The sequence below is a fragment of the Protomyctophum parallelum genome (assembly GCF_964188405.1).
Source record: "Protomyctophum parallelum genome assembly, chromosome: 4".
NCBI lineage: Eukaryota > Metazoa > Chordata > Actinopteri > Myctophiformes > Myctophidae > Protomyctophum > Protomyctophum parallelum.
In genome coordinates this window covers 37,680,114-37,705,084 of record NC_139700.1, presented here as the reverse complement: position 1 = coordinate 37,705,084, position 24,971 = coordinate 37,680,114, and the positions used below count along the sequence as shown (strand labels likewise).

The 24,971-nt window shown below is 43.2% G+C and overlaps 1 protein-coding gene across 4 annotated transcripts in view; it reads right to left on the bottom strand.

Moving 5' to 3' along the window:
- The window catches only part of LOC310857310 (unconventional myosin-IXAb-like), a 136,857-nt gene that overhangs the window by 72,909 nt on the left and 38,977 nt on the right, over nt 1-24,971 (bottom strand). For all 4 annotated transcript variants that reach the window (XR_014569129.1, XM_083762922.1, XM_083762923.1 and 1 more), the window contains exon 4: nt 24,095-24,548. Coding sequence is in view for 3 of the 4 variants with exons in the window: in XM_083762922.1 (XP_083619048.1) it covers nt 24,095-24,548 (454 nt within the window). In the remaining variant the exon portion in view is untranslated. The remainder of the gene's footprint in view (nt 1-24,094; nt 24,549-24,971) is intronic.

Below are 24,971 nucleotides of genomic sequence, written 5' to 3'. Positions count from 1 at the left end.
CTGAACACGCCACATCAAAGCCTCTGGGATGAGCCCCAGCGTTGCCAGATTTTGCGAGAGAAACAAGCAACTAGGTCTACAAAAATAAGCCCAACTGAAGCGTCTCTATAGGCCTCACGAGCACTTTAATCCTACTGTATATACCTGGACTGTTTGAAAAAAGTTTACACATTGTAACGGGAGTTGCCGACGAGCTTCCGCTACGGAGCTCTGAATCCGCCTCGAGAGATTACAGAACAAGCCCAAAGTCAAAGGCTTATAATAAACGGACATGGCAACACTAGATAAGCCCACACTCTCTTCTAGGAAAAGGAGGAAGGGAAGGAAAGAGCAGGGGGTGTCAGCCTCAGGAGGAGTAGAGTTACATCATTATGGGAGGTCAAACTATAGAGGCCTCTTCTTGACAAAGCCAGCCTGTATAAGGTTCAGTATGTCGGCACTAATATGACCTGTCAATGACGCTAACCTTATAGTTTATTTTATCGTACTGAAGTTCAGTCTAGTCCAGTCTAGTTAATATGACGAAAGCAGACAGTAGAAAATAAATAGACCTACACAAGCTTGGGAAACAATTAAGGACAATTTGTTGTGGTGAGATGAAGGGAACCCTTGAGGGCTTCTTATAAACATTTCATGCTTCAAGGTTCAGTATGTGTTCAGGTCGTGTCAAGTGTGCACGTTATATAGTATTCTGCACTCCCATGTATACAGCTTTCTTGTGGTGCACATACAAGAAAGGTAGCATGCAGAGACATAAAGTGGCCTACAATGATGCCCCTACTTAAGGTCCCTCGATGTCAGTCACTTGTTTGTAACGTGTGGAAACCACACATGCGAGGCTCTCTTCAGACACTATGTATGGATTCATGTCAGGCCTGGATAAGCGCCGGAACAGTATTATTGAGGATATAGTCAATCCTGGGAAGAGCCGTCTCCGGTACTCGTCCAGGCTGAGTGTCAGCCTCTATTTATGATTTTATGTTTGTATTTTATTTCATTCCTTTTTTTCACTCATAAACCAACACTACTGCAGACACTGTACCAGCCTTCACTCATAAACCTACTGCAGACACTGTACCAGCTTTCACTCATAGACTGGCTCAGATGCAATTTCTCCTGTTGAGAAATTGCAACCACTTAGTTGGTTTATGAGTTAAGTACAGTAGCATAGACAGACAAACAGACAGACGGTTTATTACTTAAGTTATTTTCAAAGCTGACCCACTGCCTTAAGCAAGGGCAGTTTCCAGAGGAAGCGCACCTGCCTTTTCTTCCTTTAACTGTACCAGCCTTCGTTAGCTCTGCATCCACATCTGTGAGCTCTGCTCAACATCTAAACACTGTCTAAAACATAAACAGTGCAGTACAACAATGATATCACTTAATTTCCCGCAGTACCATGACGTTCAAAATCAGTAATACATAAACAACTAGAAAAAGTGCCCTTCTGGGCACAGGTCTCCACCAGGAGGATAGGAATATTTAGGAGTAATATAAACATGTTTTTTGTTTGTTTGTTCCAATCTTTGCCAATCAGGATGGAATATGGGAAATGGTGCAGATCCGTGTTGATGGCACGCATGCACAATCCACCTGTTGGTGGCGCTATAACAGGGCAATGTGAAATGGGTGGGCTATATTCCTCAGCCTAGTAGGAAAGTGCGTGAAAGATTTCACGTGAAATTGCACGCTGCGTTCATGATTTGAGGTTTTTTGTTCAAAACAGGCCAATCCTGCAAAATTTGAAAGCCAATGTTAGCCAATTAGGATGGAATATGAAATATCAGACACATCCGTCTTGAGCACATGACTATGGAGATACTGTGTAACGATTTGTGGGATTTTTGGACAAAATCTGTAGGTGTACTGTGCAAAAACTTGTTTTGCACAAAGCGGCCTCCTGCTGGCGCTATAACAGGCCGTTCTGGAAATCTTGGGGCAGAGGTTCATCGTTGGCATCCAGGGAGTGTGTGTGCAAAATGTGGCATCGACCGGGTTAACGGTGGCCGAGATTAGCTTGTCACGGACGGACACACGGACACACGGACGGACGGACGGAGTGCAAAACATACTCTCTCCCCATGCCTTCGGCCTGGTGGAGACAATTACTGTATGTTCATTGTTCACCCCTGAGAGAATGTAAGACAAAAGATAAGCAAGTGTTTGGTTCGGAAAGAATCACTGGGAGGCTTGGAATCGGAAGGTCAAGCTCACAGCGTGCCATTCCGTGCTGCGCTGCTTGCGTCCTTGTACATCTGCTATTTTTGATAATTTTAGAAAAATCTTGAAAGTTACTCATTTAGATGGCATTTTTTGTAGAAACGGCATAGGGTTGACCCCTAATATGGCTGCTCCTGGTCAACGCAGATTGCTGCGTCGTATGGTTGCCTCGCCTTGTGAATGATGGGTGAATGTAATGCATATCGTAAGTGCTCTGCAGTCTGGATGAAGGCACCGCATGGCACTATATTTGTCCGTTTTACTATAATGACTATAACAGATCAGAGATCAGAAATACACCAGGGAATTAAGACATAGAAAACATTAACACTAACGTAACACTACTAAACATATCCATCCTGCTGTCTTCCAGAACATGTGGCTGTAGTTAGCAGCTAATGGGCTCCTTCTATTAGGTCACACTCTGTAACAGGGGCCTCCCTTTCATGTGGTTAGCCTAGCGGTTAGCATTGCGGGCTAATGACCATTTCTCAACATGAAGAGAACGGAGACAGGAGTCGTAAAGTTAAACCTACGCACGATGACTATCATACAGCTGAATTACAGCCCAGTATTTATTGGTGAATTTGTACCGCAAAACGGGACTTTTAAGAGCTAGGCGATGAGATGATTGGGCTGTAGAAATCACTTGGAGAACGGCAGTGAGAAGCCAACGGGCTACATTTGTGAATATGAGCAGTGGGTTTTATAATGGATGCCAGTAGTTTACAATGTAATACTCCACTGCAGTTAATATGAACGAGGAGGTAGAGAGAAAATGAGGCCCAAGTGTTGTAGTCAAATAAGGGAGTAGTGATGGAAGAAGTACTCAAAGTATTGATACTGCAATGTATACTCTTTTACAAGTAGTCCCATCTCAAAATGTACTTGAGTAAAAGTACAAAAGTATCAGCATCAAAATATACTTTTTTTTCTTAAAGATATTTTTGGGGCTTTTTTGCCTTTATTGATAGATATACAGTAGCTCGACACACTGTTATGCTGGATTACCAGCCAAGGCGCCAGTTCAAAAATGTGTGCAAAATATTTAGAAAATAGCCGATCTACAAGAACGTAATGCGTCACATCGTGACACATTGTGAGCTTGTAGATCTGCTATCTTCAAATAATCAAAATCTACAAAGAAACTAGTAGCTAGTAAAATTGCACTTGAAACTTGTAGTAAAAAGTACTTGAGTACATGTACTTGGTTACTTTACAACCCTGGAGAGAACCATGGAATGGGGAAATCCCACATTTAGTCCCAGGATAAACATAGTCCATGACAAAACAATACGAAAAATGTGCGTTTGCTCACGCTCAGAGGACCAAACTGCTTCATTTGTTATGACAGACAATGAAACCACAGCATGAAAAATAACAAAGACAGAAAATGAGCCGTAATAAAAGATGGTAAACTCCGTTTACAACACAGAAACAGCGATTGGCCAGGAGACCCATAGAGCGTAAGAGACATAAATACACCATGAAGTCAGTCACACAGACGTTAGCTAACAGGCAAGCAGAGCGCCAAGCTCATTAGCTAAAACAGCAGAATCTATGTGTATAATGTATTAGCTACCCGTGCTACAGCGTAATTCTGTATTCTAGCTGTCTCCTTGACTTAGGCTTGTTTAGAAATGTCCCCAATTTTGCCCTATTAGCCTTGTGGGAAATGCTGAGGCCAAGCAGAGCATGGAAATGTGACTCCATGGCTGTCAGTATAGAGAAACTGAGCTAGCACAAACTAACGTTTTTGATGAGGGGTATATGTATGCTGGTGGCAGACAGACAGGAGAGTGTCAACCACATAATCCTAACATCCGTGCCTTGATTCCAGCTTTCCCCCTCCAGTCCTGCCCTCGCTCAACGTCCTATCTCTACACTGCCCTGATACAGATGTGCACTACACTGTACTACATCTGTATCAGGGCAGTGTAGGGCAGTGTAGAAACAGTGCTGTAGTGACTACAGCACTGTTTCTACACTGCCCTGATACAGATGTGCACTACAGCACTGTTTCTACACTGCCCTGATACAGATGTGCACTACAGCAGTTTCCTGTGGTTGTGGACCCATTTTTATGGGTCCCTTTATTTGTATTTTTGTTTCCTACATTTGTTTTTAATATTATTTCAAAACATTAAAAATAAATAAAAGAAAAAGTAAACATTTTCATGATTATAAACAAAATTTGATCTTTTTTTAAGTGATTTCATGAAGAAATCAAATAAAAATCTAAGACATACAATAAATTAGAAAACAAATGTTTATGAAGTAGTGAAAATAGCCGATCTACAAGCTCACAATGCGAAACAACACGAAGCAATGCTTCGCGTTGTGAGCTTGTAGATCAGCTATTTTCACTAGTCTGGATCCCGGGCAAACGTCTAATTTCTCTTTTGGGTCGCGAGCTAAAACTTTACCACTACAGAATGTTCAGTGCACATCTATCCTTTCCCCATTTTGAATTCCCATAGCCTTTTTTTTCTCCATATCATGTCAAATAAGAACTGTGTTTATTTAATTGCTTTTAAATAGCATTTAGATCAGCTATTTTCAAATAGCTGATGTACTGTATACTACGTTTAAGTGGTTAAACTGGGGACCCCTGGAATTTGGTCAAGGACCCCAGGGGTTCACCGGACCTCACTTTCCTACGTGGATGTTATGTCACCACAGAGCTTCACATCTGGATCCCATCGCTGGAACGACGATAAAACCAAACTTACTGTCAACACACACTGGAGAGAGAGAGAGAGAGAGAGAGAGAGAGACAGAGAGACAGAGAGACAGAGAGACAGAGATGGAGAGAGAGAGAGAGAGAGAGAGACAGAGAGACAGAGAGACAGAGAGACAGAGAGACAGAGAGACAGAGAGACAGAGACAAAGACAGAGAGAGAGAGAGAGAGTACTGTTTCATCCTGAGGTGAAGTTTATAACCCAGCTGTCTCTGAAACAACGCCTGCTTCTACAATACACTCGAATGAATCACTGGCACTGTGTGTGTGTGTGTGTGTGTGTGTGTGTGTGTGTGTGTGTGTGTGTGTGTGTGTGTGTGTGTGTGTGTGTGTGTGTGTGTGTGTGTGTGCTCGCCAGTCTATTCAGTAAAACCACTTTTGAGATATTAAAGCCACCTTTCACCGAACGCTTAGAGGCCACGTCAACTGAGATCCACCTCTGCTATAATCCATATGCACACACACACACACACACACACACACACACACACACACACACACACACACACACACACACACACACACACACACACACACACACACACACACACACACACACACTTCGTGTTCCACTTACAATGAGTGGAACAGTTGAATAAGATCAAATTCCCAAATTGGAGACAAATAAGGAGACAGGAGAGAGAGAGAGAGAGAGAGAGAGAGAGAGAGAGAGAGAGAGAGGGGAAAAGGTGAGAGTATGCGTGGTAAGGAAGAACAGATAGATAAAAACATGATAAAATCCCTGTGACTCATTTATTTGGTGATTATTTCAATTTCTGCAGTGCTGCTCCATGCTGGGTTATTCTTTTCAATTTGTAAAAGTTAATCCACATCGAAGCACAGTGTGTGTGTGTGTGTGTGTGTGTGTGTGGTGTGAGTGTGAGTGTGAGTGTGAGTGTGAGTGTGAGTGAGTGTGAGTGTGAGTGTGAGTGTGTGTGTGTGTGTGTGTGTGTGTAATGTGATTGACAGAGAATGTGAGTGAGAGCGCAAGGAGTTGTGGGAAAATCCCACAGTGTTAATCCCTGGAGACTGGGCCGGTATGTGCTAATGTGTGTGTGTTAATGTGCTAATGTGTGTGTGTGTGCGTGCGTGCGTGCATGCGTGCGTGCGTGCGTGCGTGCGTTTAATTTGTATGTGTCATGTGTGTTGTGCATGAATCCCTGGAGAGCTGAGTTGTTAAACTGCGATTGTCAAGTTATGATATGCATGCTTGTGTATTGTACATGATGCTTGGTTGTGTAGTTTGTGTGTATATTGTGTGTAGATTAAGTGTGCATTTGCGTAGAGCGCATGTGTGTGCAATTAACTAATGTGTGTCTCTGTTTGTTTCATAGTATTCTCACCTCCAGGTCTCCATTAGATTATTTTGATTAACAGAGGCTCTCTCTATATTTAAAGGGACATTTCACCACTGGAAGAAACTGCAGTCACTCAATGCTAATAGTATAGTATAGAATAGATAACAGTAGCACAATTTGACATTTGCACCCTATGGCCAGAAAAATAATGAAGTCTGTGTGTTTGACTGGATTGCTGAATTCCTACAATGCCCATAATGCTTTAGTGCACTTCCCCTCCTTGTGGAGAGGGGGGAAGGTACATGGTGGTGTGACTTTGTAGTTCAGGAAGGAAGTGAGACCACATTTTCACAACAGGTTTTTGGTCATGAACATGGCCGTCATGACTAAAATATCTAAAGAACCATATTAGAGACAAAAACCCCAGGAATGTGGTTTCTTCTGTCCTAAAATTCATTAAAATAACCTCTGGTTGCAAAAGGGGTGAAGTGGCCCTTATAGTTTCTTAAAGGAAATGGTAAATTGGTCTGCATTTCTACAGCGGCCTTTATCCAAATCACTTTACAATGTGCATTACGTTCAGCCATTCACACCGACCGGGAAGGCACCAACCTGCTCTTTGTAAAACAGTTAGGGCAGGGTTCAGTGTCTTGCTCAAGGGCAGTTCTACAACAAGCCAGAAGAAAAAAAAGACGCCGCTCTACAGTACCTCCTGAGCTCATGGTGTCCTGTTTGGTGTTATTTTAGGCTGCTATCGTCTAGATTAGACTAGAGCGTGGTTATACCAATGCTGCCTGCAAGTCCTATGACGAGTTGTTCACTATAGGGATAAGTCCTATGACGAGTTGTTCACTATAGGGATAAGTCCTATGACGAGTTGTTCACTATAGGGATAAGTCCTATGACGAGTTGTTCACTATAGGGATAAGTCCTATGACGAGTTGTTCACTATAGGGATAAAGGGAGGAAGCCTATTTCATAGTTCATACTACTGTGACAAAAGGAATGCCAAAGGATGCACGTGTATGGAATCAATCACTCCATTTCACTAAGATGTGTTGTGACAGCACAACTTCCCTGCTTTCCACCAGGGTACATTGAAAATGTTTGGTATTGGTAATTATAACATTGTTTTACTGCACATGCTCATCTTGTAATTAGCATATTTCCAACAAAGCACGGCCAGACAATAGTATGGGCGTTCATGTTGAAACAGGATGTTTGTTAGACTGCCTGCATGCAACAGATCATAATCTATCTCATTTCCATTTAAATTTTTCATACGCCTTGCTTGCAGCCCCCCCCCCCCCCCCCCCCCCCCCCCCATCATTCAGTGAGGATTGAAGAGTAGTGATGGAGGGAGGTTGCATGGAGCATTACTAAACAATAGAGGGTATGCGCCTCAGCCTGACATCACCATCATACCGGAAGTTATGAGGGAACGCCTACTGAGTTTTGGAGTGGTTGCACCACTCCAAAACAGAAAAGTCCTATCTGATTGCATTAAACAATGTTAAACTCACTATTCCATATCTAGGACAGTGAATGAGAGCAATTGTGCACAAGAGAGACAGAGGTTGTGTGTGTGTGTGTGTGTGTGTGTGTGTGTGTGTGTGTGTGTGTGTGTGTGTGTGTGTGTGTGTGTGTGTGTGTGCGGCTGTGCGCATGTGCGGGCGTGTGTGCGTGAGTCATTTCAATACTTTATGATTAGCTTAACTAACTGATTTATTCATGCGAATATGTGAGATGACATGTATGCTTGAGTTGGCAAACGTGACTGTCATTCCACTGCTTGCACTGTTCCTGCCAGCAGTATTGTGTGTGTGTGTGTGTGTGTGTGTGTGTGTGTGTGTGTGTGTGTGTGTGCGTGCGTGCGTGCGTGTGTGTGTGCACGTGCATGCGTGCGTGGACATGTGAGCACAGTATATGTGCACATGTTTTATAGTTCAAAGCAGCAGCTGAGTCAGCTGGAATATGAATAAAACAGACAGATAGATTCAGTGTGTGTGTGTGTGTGTGTGTGTGTGTGTGTGTGTGCGCACACACGCATGTGCCTGCATGCGTTTGTCAAAGAACTGTACTTGAACATGGTAATAATCTTGTCTTCGATCTCTCCCTCCGGCCTAGAATTGGCAGAAACTGTAATCATCTTTATGTGTTGTTGTCGGTAGTGTGGTGTAAAACATTTAAGCTTGCTTACTTTTAAGACTTTTTGACATTTTGAGCAGGCGAGCTTGATACAGCAGGCTTAATGTCAGAAAACATTACCCTTTGATGTGTAGGTTATTGATAGGGTAAACACAATCTTCCCTCTCATTGTGTCACCCATTGCTTTCAAGTAATGTAATCTTTGGGGGGCCATTAGAGTTGGGGCATCCACTCACAACGCATGAGGCATCTCGATTACCTTCTACCACGACAACCCCACAAGAAAAACACACGAACCAACTGACAGACTGGAATACATGATCGTATCTCCAATCAAATCAGACTATTAGCCTACATGAGACTACGGTATTACCGGGAACAAACAGGTAATGTGGGGGGAATATATATATATATATTAGAGATGTCCCGATACTGTATCGTGTCGTAAAAGTAGCGGTATCAGCCCTTTTTGGACACATGGAGTCATATCGGTATCGGCAATTATGCCAGTCCAACTACCGATCCGACACAGGGGTAAGGGGTTGACACTACGGCAGGTAAATAAAATGTTGGGGATGTGGAGTTTGCTTTCGAGTTGCCCAAACTGCAAGTGCACATTTAATTTTCATTTATTTATTATAATAAATATTATTCTACATTTTTGGGTGACTTTAAATCATCAAACCCTTGTTATAAAATATTGCGAGATTGTAGATTGGCTATTTATGCACAATAACGTTGTAAGACAAAGTATTATGTAAAACAGGGCTTAAGTGGTTAATCAGACTCATTGATTTGGTCAATTACAAATAATTTGATTTTTGAGTGGTGCAACCACTCCAAGGAACAGCAATGTCCGTGTTAACCGTGTGTGTGGCTATGAGTACCAGTAGGGGCAAAAGTGGCGCTGTTGTGCCAGAAACAGAGAGAGAGAGATAGTGTTGCACTGTTGCCCTAGGCCCTAGTGCTAATTAGAGAGAGAGAGAGAGAGAGAGAGAGAGAGAGAGGGAGGGGGGGGGGGGGGTGCAGGGGGAGATGGGGGAGGGGGAGGGGAGTTGCAACACTCAGTTCACACAGGTGTGATTTTTATTTGAATTATGAAAAAACGTTTAAAAAAATTTGATAGAATAATCATCTACAGGCTTCATATAATAATCAAAAACTCGACAGAAGATGACACAGATTTAGTTTGAGAGAGAGAGAGGGGGGGGGGGGGGTCAGGACACAATAGTGCTATAAATAGTGTGGCACTGAAATGAGAGTAACTATTTAATTAATGATCTCTTAACTGTACAGCTACAGGTATCTGTCTGAGCAGGAGGTTTCAGAGACAGAGGTTAGCTTTGGCTAATGGAAGCTCCACTAGTCCACCAAGTCATATCGTTCAAAATATATAGAAATTGGCCGAGAATACTGCATATACTGAGTGGTAAAACTATCTCAAATATATTTTCCATAATACAGTATACCCTGAGAGGAGGCCTATGAACAATTAGGTTTGCTAAAGGTCCGTCTTCATGCTCTTACAGCCTCTGGTCAGTATGTCTGCTTCTGGTCTAAAAACAAGAGAAAACAATACAAAGGAGACCACAACTGGACCACCCAGCAATTGATTGATGATAGACTGGTTAATAGTTTAAGTGAGCATCACGGTCACTAATGCATCTCTGACTCACTGACTCCCATGTTGGTCCAGATGGGCCACTGTCCACTTTAAGAGCCTTAATGTGTTTAGTCTGATTGGCCAGATGCCACATCAGGCAGGCTCTGATTGGATCAGATCCATTTGGACTTGTCGGCTTCCCGTCACACGGACCTGCCAATCACCCAGCAGTGAATGCAGCGGTGAGGGGAGATGTTCTTTTGAGGAATGGATACCACCACCAATAAACACTTATCAAAGTCAATTTATATATTTTTGAAAATAATGATTACAACATTTAAGTTGACTATTAATTGTCACAACATTTTTGTGATTAATGATTTAATTGTGTTTTTGGCATTGAACAATGGAAAAAATATATTTCTGTTTGCCTTTTAGGCAGATATGACAAATAGCTTAAATATACAAAGAAATTAGAAAAAGAGATGTTAAATCATTTTATACTTAAAATAAAACGTAGAAAATCTATAAGCCAACAATGTGTCACAAAGTAACTAATTTCAACATGGGAACAATTATGACAAAATAATTGCGTTTAGATGATTATGTAAAATAATTGTGACACGCCTAAACCTCAAAATGTCAGAATAATGGCTTCAATAATGAATGCCAAAAAGATTTTAGATTAAAAAAATGTAGTAGGATTATGCTACTCAGAGTAAATACCATGTGTTAATCTAATCTAATCTAATCTATGCTTTTAGCTTACATTTTTTTTACATGTTTTATTAGGTTCCATGTGGCAGTTTTTTATATTAGGGGAAATTGTCTTATTCTTGTTTGAGTAACTTTTCCTATCTTCTCGAGGTTAAAGCGTTAGTGCAGAATAAAATGTAGTTCAAATACAAGGTAATGAACCTGTAACCAACCACAAACTCAATGACCTCTCCTTTGACATAGAAAATGCACAAAAACATATTAAACTTGCATTGCTGATGCAGCCAGAAACAATGTGATAGACTGCACAACGCACATGCCAGCAGTTCCTTGTGCCATGAATAATCCTCTCCTCACTTCAGCAAAGCCTTAATGACACAACACAGCCCTGTGTAGTATATTGGATGTAGTACATGTACAGTATGTGTAGTGCATTGTATAGCATGTAGGTTGTACCGTGCATGTATATAATACTGCAGTGCTTCCCAAACTGGGGGATGATTAGCTGACAACCGGTCGTTTCGAGGAATCGATCTTATTGGTTAAACCAGCGCAAAGGAACGCCTAATTAAAACAAATAAATCAGCCGCTCTGTTCTCCCAGAGCGCAGCAGACTTGGTGGCTAGGCTATAGCTAGTTTCCTGGGGTAGCCCGAAAATATTTGGGAACCCCTGATCTAAACTAATGTTAAGTATGTTTCCTACTGTGTGAGCTGTACATTAACCACTTAGGCCATATTTTAAATAATTTTGGCATAAAAAGCCAATCTGCAAGCTCAGAACAATTAAGGCACTCTGACCTCATCTGATAGTTTTGAAAAAAAAAGAAAAAAATCCTCAAGTACATGCGGATATACTCAAGTTTCTAATTCAAATTCTGGCTACAGGGTCTACATTTGGACATATTTCACCAAAACCGCGTCCAACAAAACCTAACAATGAACAATGCAGACGCAATAAAACAAATATATGACCAACAAATGGTGGGGAAATCATTCTTCAGCCGCTGTGGAGAGCCGGAGGAGAGGAAAACATTGGCAGTTGATAATGCGTTAAACCTGCTCCAGCACAACTGACACACAACTCTGTCTCGGTACACAGTGTACAGCTGTGCAGACGCACCCACACACACACACACACACGTTTGTATTAGTATACTTGTGAGAACGTCAATATTTTAGGATGGCAATTTTGTTTTTACATTTTTAGAATTACATTTTTTGTTTCAACCCCAACGCTGAAGCCTGAGTTATACTGAGTTACGTGCCGGTGTTGCACACCGAAAATAGCAGCTCCCAAGCTCGTAGAGCGGCTATTTTCTGTGCGCAACACCTAACCTTACTCCAACCCCAACTCCTAAATCCAACCTCCAGGTGCCTAATCTTAAAGCATCTTAATCTGAATATTTTCGTAATAAGCCTAACTCTAACAATCTTTTATTTTAACCATGCAACGCAACAGTTTCTCTTGAGGGGATCAGTAATTCTCAAATTCAACTATACTTGTGGAGACATTTGGCCCTCACAAGTATTAGTACGGTAATACAAGTACACCGCACGCACACGCACACGCGCACACACGCACACGCGCACACACGCACACACACACACACACACACACACACACACACACACACACACACACACACACACACACACACACACACACACACACACACACACACACACACACACACAGTCCAGAGTGTAAGCAGAGAAAGTGTGAATGTGGCAGAGAAAAGGAACAGCAGGATGAGAGCATAATCCAGAGAACAGATGTTGGCGAGAGAAGAGCGCCCCGAGGACATGGATTATATCGGTGCTGTCGGGTGGAAATCTTGTATCTCCAACACCGTTACGTTTTTAGCAAATAGGAAAAAGAAATAAACGTTCCAATAGATCCAATGTAGGCATTTCGTCACAAGCTCTTACAGTAGCCTACATACTCTTGCATACTTTTCACTGATTAACCCATTCTGACCTGAGATCAGAATCTAAAAATGTCTTCTACATCCTGACAGTTTTCTGAAAAAGCTGTTTCTATGTCAGTCGTTCTTCGATTTTTCAAAAATAGCAGACCTACAAGCTCGTAGAGCTCCTATGAGCTTGTAGATCTGCTATTTTTCAATAGCTAAAGCATACCAAAAGGGGTTCCCACCCAAAATTGATTAAATAATAAAAAAAAAACACAGACAGACTTGCCCACTTTCAAACATTTTCAATTGCGGAAATAGGAGATCTATAGAGTACAAGCTCATGGCTCGTTGAGACTCGGCGATGCGACGCCATGCGATGCTTTGTGAATGTGTACATCTGCTATTCCTGTATGATTCGTGTATGATGATGTACGTAATATGACATTAATATATGACAAGGGGCAATTAAAAGGAAATGTGGGAGATACAAGGTTTCTTCCCAACAGCAACAGTACATATCATGATAAGTTTTGCCAATCGTAATCCAATTCACTTCGCAAGCTCCCTGCTTATCACCTTATTTTAACAAGATGGCCGAAGGCTAAGCCGCCTAGAATGTGGTTTTCTGTAGGCCCTACACATGCATCAAAAGCAAAACAATCACAGCCACGACTGTAAATGCAAGATGTTATGAAACAGAAGACATTCTTTGTGAAGTAGAAACTCACAAAAAGCCTGGAAGTCAGTCCTAGAGTTGAAAATCTACAGTATGCATGCCAGAAAAGAACATATTTTCAGGGAATCTAGCAGTAGTTACACTTTTTATGGGGAGCAGGTTTGGTGCTGTCTTTGATATATTTTGATTCTCACCTGCACAAATAAATCCTCCAGCCACAGTCTGTTTGAGTGAAAGTCTCTAACTCATTAACTTATATAACTTTGTGCACACACCTGCTACGTTACAGCAGTTATTCATTGGCTACGGTACGGGCTCACTGTATATCTCTATTCTCTAGATATGACCGACCGCCAGCTAATGAGAGGGATTTAATCTTATTTAAGATTTGACCTCACTGCGAGCGAATATCTGGAGCGGTAAGCACAGCGGATGAATGCCTGACGTGTGGTGTAATGTAGACTGAATGTAGCATCTGCTACGAATGGATTCGTAGTTAATGTGAGCATTCACTCACAAAGCAGTCTCCGGGGCATAGTGTGCATTGGGAAGGCTGGGGTAATAAACCTTCAGCAGCCTGCTGCTGCTGCTGCTGCGAGGGACCTGGCCTGTTGTTACCCAGAGAGCTGTGGACGCTCACTCTGTGATTTAGGGAGCAAGGACACGTTGAATAACAGAGAGAGACAGAGGCAGCCCTGCTGCTACTACAGCGAGCACTGCTGCTCGCTGACACAGTGTGACAGGTACTGGGGGCGGGGTGACACACTGTGCAGAATCAAATGAAAACGCGTGATCACACAGACGCACATATCCAGCGGTGAACACACGTACTGTCATGCGCCACTTGCACAACACTTGCATTACGAAACACACACAGAATAATGTAATGAACTGCTTGCTCACGCACATGCACGGCCGCACGCACACACGCACAAAATGTATCGTCACGTCATAGAATTACAAAGTAAGAGTGAGTGAAAGTCTTCTTTGTGCGATCTACACTATCAACATTGCAGTTAAAGTAAGACTTAAAAATAGGATAGGATAGAGAGGACAGAATAGAGAGGAAGGAACTCATAAAAATGCATAAAAAATAGCACAAACACACACACACACACACACACACACACAACTTCATTACTTAACTAGTTTCATGTGCTATGATGCTCCTAGCCTACACACATGCACACAAGCACACAAGCACACACACACACACACACCCTACCTTGGGTCATCCATCCGACCCCCGGGGCAGACTGGCAGAGGCAGTTCTGGTCTCTTTGGGGCCCTCCTTAGGAGCAGGGGACACATCTGCATTGAAACCATCTGGTCTAGGGGCCTCACTAAGGCCTCTACTGCGGCCTCTGAAGCCCAAGCTCACAAATCAGGGTCCCTGGGGCCAGTGGGGGGCCTCAGAGGAACTCCTATACTTTACATTAACGTTTATGGCATTTAGCCGATTTCCCCTTTCTAGATAGCAACCGCAGAAGAAGCTGCAGTTCTTTGATCACCAGCAATACAGACGCCAACCAACCAGAAGAAAAAAAGACAGGACAAGAGGAAGCTGGACGGAAGCCGTCTAAAGTCAGGATTAATTTACTTGACTAAAACTATGACGGAAAATGTTGGTTGACTACGAAAACTAAATAAAAAAGAAAACTAAGCTATGATGACGAAAATTGGTCAATATTTGACAATATTGTCAACAAAAAATAAAACTACACTCAAATGTCAGGGAGAGACTAGTGGAGAAGCGATCCAGTAGAACTAAAAGTTTGGTTGTGTTCGGTTGTTGCGCTCTGAAAATAGCAGATCTACAAGCTCACAGCGCGTCGTGCTGTGACACATTATGAGCTTGTAGATGGGATATTTTCAGCATGCAACCACTTGTAAAATCAGGCATTACGAGTTACGACGGAATCAAGGGCCGCCAAAAAAGAAAAGAATTGGCGACAAAATGTAGATGTAGTCAACTAAATCTAGACTGACTAAACTGACTAAAACTAAATAACATTTCATTCAAAAGACTATGACTAGCCTAATCAAAAAATGTTGTCAAAATCAACACCATCCGAAGTCGACAGAAGTCTTCCTTCCGTAATATATCGCAGCAGTTTAGTCGAATGACATAAAGCGAAGAGGAAATTAGCATTTATGGGGCGATGCGTACGCGTGCAATATATTTTTAAGTCCTCCAAACCACATGCAGCAGTTTCTTCCCACCAGGGAGCCTGCAGCATTTCCCATCAGCACCCTCCTCTCTGCTCCGCTGCGCTGTCATCTCTCTGCTGTCGCCTCATCTCACATTACCCTCGCATCTCATGCACTTCCTGCCACTCTGGCTGTGGCGGAGGGCCTTCTCAAGTTCACGTTCGCAACTTTATTGTCCCAGAGAAAGGGAACATCTGGTTCGCGTCAAGCCGCCCGAAACACAATGCGCACTCCCACAGGAGATAAGAGCCCCTTTGAAACATACGAGATGTCCTTATAGAGGCTCGTCGAGTTCACGTTCGAAACTTCATTGTCTCCCCCCCCAAAAAAAGCGGGTCATTTGGTTTGCAGCAAGGCATGAAACATTACACACGCTCGACAAGCTGTTTCATATTTTCTGTGCTGTCCTCGTGTGCACTGTTGCTTGTACTACGCTGTGTGACCCCGAGCAAAATGGCTTTCATCTCACTGCATACAGCACAGAGAGAAGAACGGTTTGGAGTGTTATGGCCTTACTGAAGAGCTGCGTGGAATCTAAAGAGCTCTCACTCATAATGGTGGCTCTGCATCACCAAGCTCTTCAAACGGGTCATCCCCGCGATGGTGTCAGAACAACGTCTTCTACAGATCATAGTTGGGCCATTAAGTTCAATTGCCTCCGGATAAACATCCACAAATAGAAGACATGGCGTGTTTGTGTGCGTGTGTGTGTGTGTGTGTGTGTGTGTGTGTGTGTGTGTGTTTCTAGGTCAGTGGACAAACTGTGTCCTTGACAGAGAGCAGAGTACAATCCGTTACAGAACTCCACTGTTGTGGTCCAACTGAACCTGGGGACAAACTATTAAGTGTGTGTGTGTGTGTGTGTGTGTGTGTGTGTGTGTGCGCGCGTATGTGCGTGTGAATGTGTGTGTGTGTGTGTGTGTGTGTGTGTGTGCGCGTATGTGCGTGCAAATGTGTGTGTGAATGTGTGTGTGTGTGTGTGTGTGTGTGTGTGTGTCTGTGTGTGTGTGTGTGTGTGTGTGTGTGTGTGTGTGTGTGTGTGTGTGTGTGTGTGTGTGTGTGTGTGTGTGTGTGCGCGTATGTGCGTGCAAATGTGTGTGTGAATGTGTGTGTGTGTGTGTGTGTGTCAGTGATAATGCAGACTCTGGAGAAACAGAGCATGAGAGAGATGAGTATGTAGAGAGAGGAGAGATGATGGGGAAATAGAGGTAAACTAGATAAAGTGTCTCCACCAGGCCAGGCCAGGTCAGGTTGTGGCCTCCTGGTGGCGCTATAATAGGCCAATGTGAAAAGGGTGCCATTTCTTCTTACGCCTTGGATGACAATTGGATGATATGAGGCATTTTGTTCCAAAAATCTGTTTTAAAACAAATGCACCTGTTGGTGGCGCTATAACAGGCCAATGTGAAAAGGGTGGGATATATTCCTCCGCCTAGAAGGAAAGTCTGTGAAAGATTTCACGTAAATTGCATGCTGCGTTCATGATTTGAGTCTTTTTGTTCAAAACGAGCCAATCCTGCCAATGTTAGCCAATTAGGATGGAATATGAAATATCGGACCGATCCAGCTTGAACACATGACTATAGAGATAGTGTGTAACGATTTGCGGGATTTTTGGAGAGAAACTGGAAGAGTAATATCCAAAAATGTGTTTTTCAAAAGTGGGCCTCCTGGCATCGACCCGGTTAACAGTGCCGGAGATTAGCTGTACACAGACAGACGGACGGATGGACACACGGACGGAGTGCAAAACATACTCTCTCCCCATGCCATCGGCGTGTGTGTGTGTGTGTGTGTGTCTGAATGGTGCACACAAGCAACCCTCTCAGATGTACAAATGCAAAGAACCAGGGAGAGGAGAGAGAGAGAGAGAGAGAGAGAGAGAGGTTATTTCCCCCGTGCAGGCGTGCAATAACCTGGCCAAAGCTGGGAACCAGAAACTGAACAGTGAACATGTTGACTGACACTACAGTATAAGCGATCGGTCAATAAACCCAGCAACACTGGGCAAGCTGATAACCTGCTTGTATTATACTGAATATTTCTACAGTATGTTATTATCAACACACGTCGAGTCAAACCTGCTGTTTGACTTCAAATATTGACATACAATATTTGTGGGTGAATGTGACCTCTTGGGGGTGAGATCATGTTGGACCTGTCCTGAACAGGTGTCTGAAGATAGATGCCATCTTTTCCATCTGGGATCGGGAACGGAGAATGTTTAAGGTGTGACTGATGGTTTGTTGGGGATTAGACCACGTGAGCCTCTGGCTGTAGCAAAGCCATATTTTACATGGCAGGCCTCTCTCTTCCACACATGGAGACCAGCTGCTCCTTTTAGATGTGACATCATCCATCGTCCACACCACAGACGCGTGATTATGAAACCCACCGACGTTATGGGATAGACCCGCCTTTACCAGTGTCTGATTGGCTCCCTGGCAGCCATTGAGGTTAGGTTTAGGCATAAATGACGTTAGGGTTAGGTATAGTTTTACTGAGGTTAGGTTTAAACTTTGAGACCCACTTTGAGAACCACTGGGATAGATAACTTGCAATTGAGGAGTGCGAAGTTGCTTGCAAAGCGGCCCAAAATCTAGACGTTGGAGGGGCTAGAGCCCCTACAGATTTAAAATAAATTCCTGATGTTATATACATAGCAATTTCTAAGACGAGTAGACACAGATGCTTTCCCGGTTTTAAAAGCTATAACAACGTAATGGCTTTCGTGGTCTTAATGGGTATGCCATGGTGGAAGAGATTTGAGTTTTGCAATCATTTTTTAACCAAGGTTTTCTTTACTTGTCTTTTTTATACAAAAGTGCAAAACATGCTGTGAGGAAATGTTTATTGCAGGCAAAATGGATGAAAGTACTGTCATGGACAGATGTAAACAGCTAGTTTTAACCATTTACCAGTATCTGTCTTTATATTGGTCTGTGAGGGGCACGGTGGCACAGTTGGTAGTGCTGGCGCCTCACAGCTAGAAGGTCCTGGGTTCGATTCCTGCTCGGGGCGCTGTGGGTGCTGGTGGCGTGTTTCCTCCTCCGCGTCATCAGTGCCCATACCCGAAGGCGGGGTTTGCAAAAGGGCCTTTCTGTGTGGAGTTTGCATGTTCTCCCCGTGTCCCCTAGGGTAGGTACCCTCACAAAAACATGCAGTAATCCTGGTCTCTAAACTGCCTCCCCCTGGCCAGCCGGGACGCCTGATGGAGGGGAAAGGAACTGGTTGGAATAACGTGTTCCTTCCACGCGCTACGTCCAACCAGGGAAACTCCCCCCTGTCAGGTGTAAAGGAGCAAGTTGGACACTCAAGCATGAAGGAAGCATGAGTTAAGTCCGTTGCTCTCCCTAGGTTGGCGGAGGGTGTGTAGAGCCCAGGATCACATCACAGGATGATTGACACAGGGGTGAAAAATGGGTTACAAAATCGTGGGACAAAAAATCTATGTTTTAAAAATTATGTTGGTCTGTGGAAAAGATGACTTGCTCAATTAAGGAAAAACAGGAGACCCATACACTGGGTCAGTGGAGTAAATCTGAAGAGGATTGACAAGCCTGTTTGCTTTGTGCAGGATGAAACACTGTCACGGGGCGCAGATAGCAGAGTAGCCAAGGCGCCGATTTCTGAGTATCTAAGGCGCGTAACCGCTTAGGCTTTGATGGCTGACAGCGCGTCCCTGGTTCGATTACCGAGCCTGGCAGCGGATTTGGTGCTAGTCACACCCTGATTCTTTCCACTGTACCATCGAAAAAAAGGCAGAAAAGCCCCAAAGATAGCCTGGGCCGGCCTATAGCGGTCTGGGCACCCAGGCTCCTCCTAATGCAGCCTGACAGCTCATCGCGGGTTCGAGTCCCGTTCCTGACAAACTCTGCTGTATGTCACTGCCTGTCTCTCTCCTCGTTTCCTGACTGTCTCCACTTACTCTATCAATAAAAATGCAAAAATCCCCAAAAAAGAAAAGAAACTCATTGTTTTTGTAAGGACATTTGGTTGTGTTGCATTTTAATATCAATTGTGACGGTCTATTGTCTTTGTGTGTGAAAATAAATTCAGAAATGGTTTATTAAAAAGAAGATGAAAGACTCACACTATGTGTGAGGCGGGTAGCCTGCCCTCTGGCAGACCTTGACCAGAATTCCCAATGAAATTCTATAATCCATAATAATCCAACATTGATTCATAATCCTGGACTGGATTAGTCAACACTCCATTAGGTCCCCCCCATCTCCCCCAACGACCCCCCCCCCCCAGATAAAAACCCCAAAGATTGAACACATTGTGTCAAGGCCCATTTCTGGGTCAACTAGGCCTACATTACACGTGTCACGTGCGAAAAGGATAAATATAGGATTCTGTACGCCGAGGACGGTATTTCCACTTCCAGCTAAAATCACATTTCTATAAACCCTTTCATGGCTGGTCTGAAAGGCTGGCATTCTAGAAGTCAGGGAATGGCATGCTGCCAGCAGTGTTGCCAGATTTCGTAAGAGAAACAGGCAAACAGGTCTAGGAAAACAAGCCCAAAAGAAGCGACTATACATGACATGAGCACTTTAAACCTACTAGATCTGCTATTTTCAACAAATACAATCTTGAAATGAAATGTGGAATATTAAAATATAAAATGGAAGAAAGCTCTACACTTTAGAAACAAGCCCAAAAAAATGCAACCCACAACTACCAATATTTGCAAGGAAAAGAAGCCCATGCAAAGTCGTTTATAATAAGCAGACATATGGCAACACTGGCTGCCAGCATTCACACTGGTGTTTGTCACTTCCTCTTCAGTAAGAACACATGGCCAACACACTGGCTGCCTTCAGCGCATGAACTTCTAGTAGAATAATCATTACCACGTTGATAATACAATATAGTTGGTGCTCTCCAGATTCAAACTGTTGGTGTTTTTTCATAAATGAATGCCCTACGGGCTACGGCGTTCTAGGAAAAAACACGTAGGCGTAGGACCTACGCCTACGCGCTCACACTAGAGCCACACTAGAGCCACGTATCAAAAGTATCAGATCCGCAAGCTTGTCGATCTGCTACTTTTGCCGTTTTATTTGTATCCTGAAAAGTAAAAAATAAATAAGCTATACAAATGCAAATGTCCACAGCCTGGAGCAATCTATTTTGCTTGGATACGATAACTAACATAAAAGAACAAAGGCCCCATGGATTGATAACTTCCTCTTCTGTGTTTGACACAGAAGCATGGCATTTCCATGAATTGATATGTCTGTTCTGTACTTTTTATTGTTATGGTTTTACTTCAGAATTCAGAGGATATGCTGTGCCGCCTCTGGGCGACTGATTTCCCCCCCGGGATAATAAAGGTATCTATCTATCTATCTAGACACTCGCTGTAAGATGCACTAGTTCAATCTTGAGCTCAATGACACAATCAGTTATCCTACATAACCACAGTGTAACTATGTTACAACAGCAGGAGAACGTGGGAAAAACTGGGCTTAAAACTAACTTAGTTAGTTGCAGTAAAATGTTTTGGTCCTTGTAAGTATCTGGTGTCCTGGTGTGGTTTCAGAAATAAGGTGGGTTTTTTAACCATAAATATTTGTTACCTTTCCATGCTGAACAAACTGGTCTTTGAAACAGAACCTTATGAACAACGTATGAGCGCGGGCACAAATACGCACAAAGAAGCGGCAAGAGAGCGCCTAGTCCAGGCGTCTCTTTCTGTTTTTTAAACAGCTGGTGGATGGACATAAAATCGGTTCAGGAGTCGTCCCACGACCCGATTTTATTCTGGCACGAAAAGTTAAGTCCTTAACAAATGAGCACATTTTTCTTTTTTTTAAAAGATATTTTTTGGGGGGGGGGGTTTGCCTTTATTGATAGATATACACTTATACAGTAGCTTGACAGGACAAATGAGCACCACCAATATTTACAAGCGACTTTACAGAAAAATAAGCGCAACATAGCTTATAATAAGCATACATGGCAACACTGGCTGCTTTTGTTTCACCTATAGCCTCATGGTAGCACGCGCACAACTGCATATGACGCTAATGTTTCTAAATAACACGAATACAATAGATCTGTCCATGATGCTAATGTTTCTATGTACACACCTGCATGATGCTAATGTTCTAAACATCATGTATGTTGTATGCAATCACATGCACATCATTCTGTATATCATTACCGTTTTATTTAACCTGTCTCTATGCCTTTCTTCTCCTTTGCTCTCACTCTACCCGTCCTGGTGATCCTGCACCAAAGCGTGTGGTGTCGTGTGAAACAACCAGTGCACCCCTGGCTATGATAGAAACCAATAAAACACAACAATCAATGCTTAGTGCGATTCAATATAATGGCTGAAATATGTACCGTCTCTTGGCTTAAACAACCTAATATTTAATAGAGAATGTCTAATTTCACCAATTTTGACAATGGCATCTATTTTCTACCATAGTACAGCCAAGCTGAGTTTCTTAAAGCCACGCTTCTCTGATGTCCTGACCTAAATTATCCATAATCGTCGTGTTTGATCTAATATTTCTGCCAAAGACCCAACGGAAATTATCCTAAGGAATTATCTCAACATTCTTTGTTGCTCGCCCTGTATAATCTGGAATATTCTGCTGGAATGTAACTGCGGAGGATTATTTTCATTACTGGAAACATTGCTGAGTATGATTTTTCCCGACCACTTTGAAAGAAAACCGCCGTGTGTGTTGATACTGGTCTGTCTTCTGACTGAACTAGTTGTGGTTTTGTCTTGGACTGGTAGTGTTCATGATTACAGTCATTCTATACGGTAACGCTAAAAAAACATCCAACTCGAATATGGGATCACCGGGTTCACCGGATAATCAGCAAAGACCTCCGAACATCGCACATTTTATCAAAACCATGGAGAGCTCCGTAGATTTAGAGTTATTCAGCTTTTTAGTCCGGCTGTATACAAGAAGTATGCGGATGCGCAAAACCAGCCTAGAATCGCTGAAGAAGGAAAAGCCAAGCAAAAATCAGCGATCTGGTTTGATATCAATAATGCAGTTTATCTGACGTAACGTTTCGCCAATAGCGGTTGCCGGTTGGATTCTAATTGGCGGAACGTTCCGTCACAAGCAGTTAATTTGTTAATTTAACTCTGTGTACAAATGTTACATTTGTACCCTCTCAGAGTTACAGACCCATAAGGTTCCGTTTGGTTCCTAACTTTCATTTAGCTGGGGACCCCCTGGAACTCCCTCAAGGACCCCACTTTGGGCACCGCTAAACCACCGATACTTAGTAAACTGGACCTTTCACTATGTACTTAGTCTGTTCTTTTTTCCTTCTACACTAAACTTCTTTGCCGAAAATAGCAGATCTACAAGCTCACAATGCGTATGCATGTTATAGATCTGCTATTTTTAGCTAACGTTCTCCTCATAGGAATGCTAGGGTTCAAAAAGATCCTCCACATATGTCTTTGTGTTGCTCAATGCGACCGCCAGGCATGGACCTGCAGTAGCTCCCACCCAGGAAGAACAATACTATTCTATTCGCTATAAAACACACACTACCCACAAAACACATAGCCACAGATACACAAATAGCTACACATACATAGCAACACAAGTAGCTAAGTAAAATAGACAGAATTGTATATTTTTAAGAGGGATGACATTATATTTTTGTAGCCAAGCTAATTAGTTAGCGTTGGCAATATACACAATGAAAGGAAATATCCTGCCGGGAATTTGAGCACATTTTGTGGTCCTTCAAATTCTGCAAGACTGATGAGGATATCCTGCAGCCAGGCCTGAACTAGTTCAACAACTCTTACCTCAAAGGTATTAATCACTACTCACTATAAAATAATAATTGTATTAGAATTTTTTATAATTCATAATTCACGACGACTTGATGTGGTCACCGTAGTCCATCGAGGCAAAACACTGAACGAGTGAAAGCCTGGCTGCAATCATGACGTATTCCAACCATACTGTTTGATTTGGACCGGCTGCTGAGATGCGGACATCAGACAACAAGAAAGGCAGAAAGAAAACGTTCTACTTGGCATGGCAACCTGAGAACAATGCATCGGAAGATGACACTTTTTGCTCTGCCGTGTTCCAGAAGTATCCTCTCACAAATGCATCGATCTAAGGGCCGATTCATACTCCTATTTTACCGCTGTTTCGGCGCTGTAGTGCCGAAATGATTTCGGCTCGTCAGAAATTTTCAGTAGCACCGAAGAGCCGACTTTAGGACGGTACCCGCCCCCCCCCCGAACCTCAAATGACGTCAAATTGTAGGCTTTACAGCGCCGAACCGACTTTTATTCGGCTCTAAAATAGGAGTATGAATCGGCCCTTACCCTAACCCTCTCACACACATTCATACTTCTTTCTCTAACTCTAGCCCTCAGACAGATTCATACATCTAACCTTAACCCTCTCACTCAACTTGTTCACAAGTCTCACTCTAACTCCAACAACACCCACACAGTCACAAAGTATGAACCTCAGATCACATGACGTCCACAACCTTATCAGCACACATTCAAAACGCACGATTAAAAACGAGGCCGGCTTTAGCTCACCTCCAGCACGGGCCCAGCCCCCAGGATGATCTGCTCCACCCCGCTGGCGAACCCCTTCTGGCTGAGGGCGGTCAGGTGGTGGATGAGGAAGTTGGTGCTCTGGGTCTTGCCCGAGCCGCTCTCCCCGGAGATGACGATGCACTGGTTGCTGCGGCGCTGCAGCATGGCGTGGTAGGCCACGTCGGCCACGGCGTAGATGTGCGGCTCCAGCTTGCCCAGCGTGTGGTTGTCGTACACCTTGACGTACTTGGGGTTGTAGAGGGGCAGGAACTGGAAGGGGTTGACCACGATGAGGATGCTGCCCACGTACGTGTAGATCTTCTCCTGGCGGAAGCGCGCGCGCAGGCTCTCCAGCAGGGCGCGCTCCGTCAGCTCGGGCAGGCAGCACAGGTCGTCCGGCTGGCCGCCGGCGCCCGGCGGCGGCTGGGGCAGGAAGCCGCGCTCCACCATCAACCTTTCGTGGAGGGAGGTTATTATTATTCAAGTATTTTTATTTAAAAATGTTTTTAACATAAGACAGGACAGACAACAGATACATGACAGATACAGGACAAACCAACAACAACACCAGTACTCAACATTCATGTAAAAAATATAAAAGTCTGAAATACAATGTAAAAAAAACAATCAACAATAACTGAAATAAAATATATAGAAAAAAAATACAAAACAAGTTCGTGGAGGGAGGTTAATGGAATGGTTTACCGGAGGTTGTCCAACATTGCAAAAATATAATACACTATATATATATATATTTTTTTAAACAGTTCAAGACATGATCATTTCATTGAACCATCAACATAAATGTCGACTCACCGTAAAACCCACGTTTAACCCTTTAAGACCTGAGGCCGATTCTACAAATGCCTTCTAAGTC